General features: G+C 56.9%; 1 protein-coding gene across 1 annotated transcript; it reads right to left on the bottom strand.

Annotated features, from left to right (window-relative positions):
- Nucleotides 1-1,517: 1,517 nt before the first annotated feature.
- Nucleotides 1,518-7,063, bottom strand: elp5 (elongator acetyltransferase complex subunit 5; the record flags this gene model as incomplete). Its single annotated transcript, XM_070869999.1, has 4 exons — nt 6,983-7,063; nt 5,721-5,781; nt 3,976-4,056; nt 1,518-1,753 (listed from the first exon to the last, which is right to left on the bottom strand). Coding segments are annotated over exons 1-4 (457 nt in total), but the record flags the coding sequence as incomplete, so codon positions are not given.
- Nucleotides 7,064-8,870: the final 1,807 nt, after the last annotated feature.

Raw genomic sequence — 8,870 nt, 5'->3', positions numbered from 1 at the left:
CCCAGCTCACTGTCCCCTCCCCCCCCAGCTCACTGTCCCCTCCCCCCTCCCTGTCCCCTCCCCCTCCACCCCCCCAGCTCACTGTCCCCTCCCCCCCCCCAGCTCACTGTCCCCCCCCCCCCCAGCTCACTGTCCCCTCCCCCTCCCCCCCCAGCTCACTGCTCACTGTCCCCTCCCCCTCCCTCCCCCCCCCAGCTCACTGTCCCCTCCCCCTCCCCCCCAGCTCACTGCTCACTGTCCCCTCCCCCTCCCTCCGCCCCCCCAGCTCACTGTCCCCTCCCCCTCCCCCCCCTCACTGTCCCCTCCCCCTCCCCCCCCAGCTCACTGCTCACTGTCCCCTCCCCCTCCCCCCCCCAGCTCACTGCTCACTGTCCCCTCCCCCTCCCTCCCCCCCCAGCTCACTGTCCCCTCCCCCTCCCCCCCTCACTGTCCCCTCCCCCTCCCCCCCAGCTCACTGCTCACTGTCCTCTCCCCCTCCCCCCCCCAGCTCACTGTTCCCCCCCCCCCCCCCCCCCCCGGGTAGTCCACCTCCTGCTGTGCCCAGTAACAGCTTCCCAACGCCCTCCCAAAGGTCAGTTGGGGCTCATTGGCAGAGTGGCCGGGGGCAATCACTGACCAGCGCTGTGGGCGTCACCAACCTGACCTTTGCCGGGGGGGCGGGGTGTTGACCTCCGACTTGCGCCCGGGAGCGTCACTGACCTCTGACCTGCGCCGGGCATGCCACTGACCTCTGCCTGGGTTGTTGTTGACCTACGCAAGGGAAGGGTCACCGACCTCTGACCTGCGTTGGGGGTTGTTACTGACCTCTGACCGGGAGCGTCACTTGCCTCTGACCTTTGCCCGGGGGGGGTTACTGACCTCTGACCTACGCAAGGGAAGTGCCACTGACGTCTGACCTGCACGCAGGGAAGTCGCTGACCTGTGACCTGCTCCCTCGGGTGTTGCTGACCTGTGACCTGCGTCCGGGGCTGTTGCTGACCTGTACTCGGGGAAGTCGCTGACCTGTGACCTGCGCCCTCGGGTGTTGCTGACCTGTGACCGGGGCTGTTGCTGACCTGTGACCTGCGCCCTCGGGTGTTGCTGACCTGTGACCGGGGCTGTTGCTGACCTGTGACCTGCGCCCTCGGGTGTTGCTGACCTGTGACCTGCGTCCTCGGGTGTTGCTGACCTGTGACCTGTGCCCTCGGGTGTTGCTGACCTGTGACCTGCGCCCGGGGGTGTTGCTGACCTGTGACCTGCGTCCTGGGCTGTTGCTGACCTGTGCCCGGGGGTGTTGCTGACCTGTGACCGGGGGTGTTGCTGACCTATGACCTGCGCCCTCGGGTGTTGCTGACCTGTGACCTGCGCCCTCGGGTGTTGCTGACCTGTGACCTGTGCCCTCGGGTGTTGCTGACCTGTGACCTGCGCCCGGGGGTGTTGCTGACCTGTGACCTGCGCCCGGGGGTGTTGCTGACCTCTGATCTGCACTCGGGGAAGTCGCTGACCTGTGACCTGCGCCCGGGGAGGGGGTCACTGACCTGCACTGACTGCTCCTCGCTGGAAGTCCTGGAGAACCCGACAGAGAAACGCGGCCTGCCTTCGGTGCAGGATCCAGCTGAGCGAGTCCAGAGCGACGGTGCAGGGCCGTGGGGCCTCTCCCCGGGCTGGGCCGAGGCGGGCGAGCAGCTCCCGGGAGGTGAACCCGTCCAGGCCCAACGTCCCCCCGCTCCCGTCCCACTGCAGGGGGTCACTGTAGCCATCGTGGAACTGAAGCCTGCCGGGAAGGAGATCAAATTAATACCCAAGGCCCAGGCTGCGGCCTCCCAGTGAGCAAACGCTCCGCCCGCCCGTTGGTGCACTTTATGGAGGGCGGCCTAGTCGAGGCGGAACCCGTGCTCGCCGAGGAGCCAATGGGTAGGACGCCTGCTCCCAGCTAATTCTATCCAGGTGCCTTAATGCCCAGTGCAACAGCAAACTGCTGCAGCAGCTGTGGCTCAGTGGGCAGCACACTCGCCTCGGAGTCAGGGGGTTGTGGGTTCCAGTCCCACTCCACAGACTCGAGCACAAAAATCTAGGCAGACACTCCCAGTACAGTACTGAGGGAGCGCCGCACTGTCGGAGGGGCAGTACTGAGGGAGCACCGCACTGTCGGAGGGGCGGTACTGAGGAAGCGCCGCACTGTCGGAGGGGCAGTACTGAGGGAGCACCGCACTGTCGGAGGGGCAGTACTGAGGAAGCGCCGCACTGTCGGAGGGGCAGTACTGAGGGAGCACCGCACTGTTGGAGGGGCAGTACTGAGGGAGTGCCGCACTGTCGTAGGGGCGGTACTGAGGGAGCGCCGCACTGTCGGAGGGGCAGTACTGAGGGAGTGCCGCACTGTCGGAGGGGCAGTACTGAGGGAGTGCCGCACTGTCGGAGGGGCAGTACTGAGGGAGTGCCGCACTGTCGGAGGGGCAGTACTAAGGGAGCGGCGCACTGTCGGAGGGGCAGTACTGAGGAAGCGCCGCACTGTCGGAGGGGCAGTACTGAGGGAGTGCCGCACTGTCGTAGGGGCGGTACTGAGGGAGCGCCGCACTGTCGGAGGGGCAGTACTGAGGGAGTGCCGCACTGTCGGAGGGGCAGTACTGAGGGAGAGCCGCACTGTCGGGAGAGGCAGTACTGAGGGAGCGCCGCACTGTTGGAGGGGCAGTACTGAGGGAGTGCCGCACTGTCGGAGGGGCAGTACTGAGGGAGTGCCGCACTGTCGGAGGGGCAGTACTGAGGGAGTGCCGCACTGTCGGAGGGGCAGTACTGAGGGAGAGCCGCACTGTCGGAGGGGCAGTACTGAGGGAGAGCCGCACTGTCGGGAGAGGCAGTACTGAGGGAGCGCCGCACTGTTGAAGGGGCAGTACTGAGGGAGTGCTGCACTGTCGGAGGGGCAGTACTGAGGGAGTGTCGGAGGGGCAGTACTAAGGGAGTGTCGGAGAGGCAGTACTGAGGGAGTGCTGTGCTGTCGGAGGGGCAGTACTGAGGGAGTGCCGTGCTGTCGGAGGGGCAGTACTGAGGGAGTGTCAGAAGGGCGGTATTTCGGATGAGACGTTAGAGCAGACAGGGCCTTGGTTTCTCGGGTGAATGTAAAAGATCCCAGGGCACTATTTTAAAAGAGCAGGGGAGTTCTCCCCGGTGTCCTGGGCCCAATATTGATTCTTCAATCAACATCAGTAAAACAGATGATCTGGGTAATTATCACATTGCTGTGTGTGGGAGCTTGCTGTGCGCAAATTATCTGATGCGTTTCCCACAATACAACATTGGCTGTACAGTGCCAGGAGGATCTGTCCTCTCACGATTTAAATTTTTATAAATTCATTCTCCAGTTGAGGCTAGCTCATTGAATGTTTTCAAGTCACAGATAGATAGATTTTTAACCAATAAGGGAATTAAGGGTTATGGGGAGCGGGCGGGTAAGTGGAGCTGAGTCCACAACCAGATCAGCCATGATCTTGTTGAATGGCGGAGCAGGCTCGAGGGGCTAGATGGCCTACTCCTGCTCCTAATTCTTATGTTCTTATTCTCGGGTTGTGGGCATCACTGGCAAGGCCGGTATTTATTGCCTGTCCCCTAATCGCCCGAGGAGGTGGTGGTGAGCCGCCTTCTTGAATACAACCGAGTGGCTCGCTGGGCCATTTCAGAGGGCAGTTAAGAGTCAACCACTTGTGGGTCTGGAGTCACGTATAGGCCCAGATCGGGTAAAGGCGGCAGATTTCTTTCCCTGAAGGACATCAGTGAACCTGCTGGGTTTTTAACGACAATCCAAGAGTTTCACGGTCACCGTTACCGACACTGGCTTTTTATCCCAGATTTATTTACTGAACCGAATTTAAATTCCCCAGCTGCCGTGGCGGGATTTGAACTCGGATCCCCGGATCATTAGTCCAGGGTCTGGATTACTGGTCCAGTATGGTTACTATTGTGCCACTGTTCCCCTTACCCCGCTAACCGACAGGGGAAGCTTACCTCTCTCTGACACCGTCGTCCAGTCCGCTGCTGAACTCCGCCTCAGAGACTTCGAAGTGAAACACGTGGACTGGCTCCTGCCTGGAAGGAACGGGGATCACAATCAGGAGCAGCGCCAAGCAGACAAGGGCAGCCACGCGACATCATAGAATCACACCGCACAGGAGGAGGCCATTGGGCCCATCGAGCCTGTGCCGGCTCTGTGAGCGAGCGATCCCATCAGTCCCACTCCCCCTGCTCTTTCCCCACAGCCCGGTGAATGTTTCCCCGTCCAGTATTTATCCAATTCCCGGTTTGAAAGTTACTATTGAATCTGCTCCCACCGCCCTTTCAGGCAGCGCGTTCCCGATCACAACAACTCGCTGCGTGAACACATTCTCCCCATCTCCCCCTCTGGTTCCATCGCCGATTATCGTCAATCTGTGTCCCTCTGGTTACTGACCCTCAACGGCAGCAACAACCTGTATTTATATAGCGCCTTTAACGTAGTAAAACATCCCGAGGCGCTTCACAGGAGTGTTATAAAACAAAATTTGATACCGAGCCACACAAGGAGAGATTAGGGACAGGCGACCAAAAGCTGGGTCACAGAGGTCGGTTTTAAGGAGCGTCTTGAAGGAGGAGAGAGAGGCGGAGAGGTTTAGGGAGGGAGTTCCAGAGCTTGGGGCCCAGGCAACAGAAGGCACGGCCGCCGATGGTGGAGCGATGGAAATCGGGGGCGGCGCGAGAGGGCAGAATTGGAGGAGCGCAGAGATATCAGAGGGTTGGGGGGCTGGAGGAGATTACAGAGATAGGGAGGGGTGTAGGGGCTGGAGGAGGTTACAGAGATAGGGAGGGGTGTAAGGGCTGGAGGAGGTTACAGAGATAGGGAGGGGTGTAAGGGCTGGAGGAGGTTACAGAGATAGGGAGGGGTGTAGGGGCTGGAGGAGGTTACAGAGATAGGGAGGGGTGTAGGGGCTGGAGGAGGTTACAGAGATAGGGAGGGGTGTAAGGGCTGGAGGGGGTTACAGAGATAGGGAGGGGTGTAGGGGCTGGAGGAGGTTACAGAGATAGGGAGGGGTGTAGGGGCTGGAGGAGGTTACAGAGATAGGGAGGGGTGTAGGGGCTGGAGGGGGTTACAGAGATAGGGAGGGGTGTAGGGGCTGGAGGAGGTTACAGAGATAGGGAGGGGTGTAGGGGCTGGAGGAGGTTACAGAGATAGGGAGGGGTGTAGGGGCTGGAGGGGGTTACAGAGATAGGGAGGGGTGTAGGGGCTGGAGGAGGTTACAGAGTAGGGAGGGGTGTGGGGGCTGGAGGAGGTTACAGAGATAGGGAGGGGTGTAGGGACTGGAGGAAGTTACAGTGATAGGGAAGGGTGTAGGGACTGGAGGAAGTTACAGTGATAGGGAAGGGTGTAGGGACTGGAGGAAGTTACAGTGATAGGGAGGGGTGTAGGGGCTGGAGGGCGTTACAGAGATAGGGAGGGGTATAGGGGCTGGAGGGGGTTACAGAGATAGGGGGCTTGAAGGTGAATGTTCCCTTTGAGCCGCACAGTTGTACAGCGCTCTCGAGCGCCTGTACAGCCGCTCACAAATGGAAAAGACGGCGTAATTTTGAATGTGCTGCTTGATAAAAAGGACCATTAAAGCCCCACCCCCCAAAAAAAATCAAGTGAGAACAGTTTGTCTTTATTCATTCTATCTAATCCCGCGATGATTTTGAACACTAGGTGCCCAGCTCTCGCCCGATTCCCGGCATGTACTCACCGCAAAGCTGCGCTGGTGACAAAACTCTTCAGCAGGCTACGGCCCTCACACTCCAGGCTGTCTGCAGCAGAAGGAAAGTTACTGGTGGTGCGAATCAACAGGCATCTTCCACCCCCGACCCCCGACCCATCCCCGCAAGGTCTGGGAACGGGCCCCATCACAATCGCCCGCCGTGCCCAGGGTCGCCACCCCCAGCGTGAGGCAACACCCTGGGGTGAGGAGAGAACCACACCGCGCAGGAGGAGGCCATTGGGCCCATCGAGCCTGTGCCGGCTCTGTGAGCGAGCGATCCCATCAGTCCCACTCCCCCTGCTCTCTCCCCACAGCCCGGTGAATGTTTCCCCATCAAGTATTGATCCAATTCCCGGTTTGAAAGTTACTATTGAATCTGCTCCCACCGCCCTTTCAGGCAGCGCGTTCCCGATCACAACAACTCGCTGCGTAAAAACATTCTCCCCATCTCCCCCTCTGGTTCCATCGCCGATTATCGTCAATCTGTGTCCCTCTGGTTACCGACCCTCCTGCCCCGGGAACAGTGTCTCCTTATTTACTCCATCAAAACCCCTCGTCATTCCGAACACCTCGATCAAATCTCCCCTTAACCTTCTCTGCTCCGAGGAGAACAACCCCAGCTTGTCTGGACAGGGGAGGGGGAGGGGGTGGAGAGAGACACACACTGGGGCGGGGGGTTATGGTTATGGAGTTCATTGGGATTTTATTTCATTTTGGGGTTTCTTGCAGGGTTTCTTGGCGTTTATAGAGGTTTATTGGGTTTTATTCGTTTTTTGGGGTATTTATAGGTGTTTTATTCGTTTTTTTGGGTTTTATTGATGCTTATAGGGGATTATTGGGTTTTATTTGTTTTTTGGGGTATTTATAGGTGTTTTATTCGTTTTTTGGGGTTTTATTGACGTTTATAGGGGTTTATTGGGTTTTATTCGTTTTTTGGGGTATTTATAGGTGTTTTATTCGTTTTTTGGGGTTTTATTGGCGTTTATAGGGGATTATTGGGTTTTATTCGTTTTTTGGGGTATTTATAGGTGTTTTATTCGTTTTTTGGGGTTTTATTGGCGTTTATTGGGTTTTATTCGTTTTTTGGGGTGTTTATAGGTGTTGTATTCGGTTTTTGGGGTTTTATTGGCGTTTATAGGGGATTAATTGGTTTTATTCGTTTTTTGAGGTGTTTATAGGTGTTTTATTCGGTTTTGGGGGGGTTTATTGGGGCTTTGAGGGATTTATTGGGGTTTAAAGGCTCTCCCTACCTGCGATGAGCAGCAGCCCACCCTCCGGGCTCTCGCCCCCCAGCCCCAGGCTCAGGCCCGGCTCCATGGGCGCCGCCATCTTGGCGTCGCGGTGTTAATACGTCACAGTTCCGCGCTTCTTTTCTCCCCCCCCCCCATGGCGCGGCGGAGGTCCTGAGCCGACCAGCGACGCGCAGTCAGCGTCACTGGCGCGGCCTCACGAGCTGCCTGACAGGAAATTACAATATTTGCACTTTGCAATAAGATTGAAAAACCTGGATGTTTTTTGCTATCTTTCTAATATGAGCAGTAACCCCAGTGAAATAAGATTGAACAGATATTAGTCCAATCTTTCTATTAGCGGTAACCCGGTGAAGATTAACACATCTTTGTCCAATAACACCATAAGAACATAAGAAATAGGAGCAGGAGTCGGCCATTCGGCCCCTCGAACCTGCTCCGCCATTCAGTACGATCATGGCTGATCTGATCTTGGCCTCAGTTCCACTTCCCTGCCCGCCCCTTGACTCCCTTATCGCTCAAAAATCTGTCTATCTCCACCTTAAATTTATTCAATGACCCAGCCTCCACAGCTCTCTGGGGCAGAGAATTCCACAGATTTACAACCCTCAGAGAAGAAATTCCTCCTCATCTCCGTCTTAAATGGGCGACCCCTTATTCTGAGACTATGCCCCCTAGTTCTAGATTCCCCCACGAGGGGAAACATCCTCCCTGCGTCTACCCTGTCCAGCCCTCCATCTTTCTATTATTAACAGTCACCCCAGTTGTTGTGTATCTGTAAAGCATGCACTCCCATGTTCGGCCACCAGGACGCGCATGCCCTGAAGTCCCAAGGGATCCCAGGGAGCACTGTATATAAGCCGGCCCCTAAGGCCTGTTCCTCACTCTGGAGTGTCTTGTTAAAGACCGAGGTCACTGTTACTTTAACCTCCCTGTGTGCAGCCTCAGCTGTGTTAGGAACACAATAACTGGCGACGAGTGTACGAATCCAACGCAAAGATGCAGCAAACTCTGGGCATCCTGGAGAAGTTCTCGGAGGGTGAGGACTGGGAAGCCTACGTCGAACGGCTAGACCAGTACTTTGTAGCCAACGAGCTGAAGGAAGCGCTGCAAAAAGGAGAGCGGTCCTCCTCACGGTCTGCAGGGCACTGACCTACAGCCTCATGAAGAATCTTCTGGCTCCGGTGAAACCCACAGATAAGTCGTATGATGAGCTGTGTACACTGGTTCGGGAGCATCTTAACCCGAGGGAGAGCGTGCTGATGGCGAGGTATCGGTTCTACACGTGCCAGCGATCTGAAGATCAGGAAGTGGCGAGCTACGTCGCCGAGCTAAGGTGACTTGCAGGGCAATGTGAGTTTGATGGCGACCTGGAGCAAATGCTCAGACTTTTTTGTACTGGGCATTGGCCACGAGACCATCCTACGAAAACTTTTGACTGTAGAGACACCGACCCTCAGTAAGACCATTGCGATAGTACAGGCGTTTATGACCACCAAGGATAACACCAAACAAATCTCAGCACACAAGTGCGAGCAATGTTCATAAATTAACTGCAATTGTGTTTGTGAGCAGAAATGTACAGGGCAGAAACCACGAGTCTGCAACTGCCAGCAGGCCTCAGGTGACCCAGATGACTCAGAGTCCCCAACAAAGGATGAATGCAAGGCAATTCACACCTTGTTGGCGTTGTGGAGGCTTCCATTCAGCCTATTTATGCCGCTTCAAAGGGTATGTTTGCAAGAGCTGTGGAACAATGGGGCACCTCCAATGAGCTTGCAAACGAGCTGCAAGCTCTGCAAAACCTGCTAACCACCACGCGGCAGAGGAAGATTGGTCCAAGGTGGATCAAAGCAATTTCGAGCCTCAGAGAGAGGAGGCAGATGCT

Source organism: Pristiophorus japonicus, unplaced genomic scaffold (genome assembly GCF_044704955.1).
Source record: "Pristiophorus japonicus isolate sPriJap1 unplaced genomic scaffold, sPriJap1.hap1 HAP1_SCAFFOLD_1076, whole genome shotgun sequence".
Lineage (NCBI taxonomy): Eukaryota > Metazoa > Chordata > Chondrichthyes > Pristiophoridae > Pristiophorus > Pristiophorus japonicus.
This window is presented reverse-complemented; position numbering and strand designations above follow the sequence as displayed.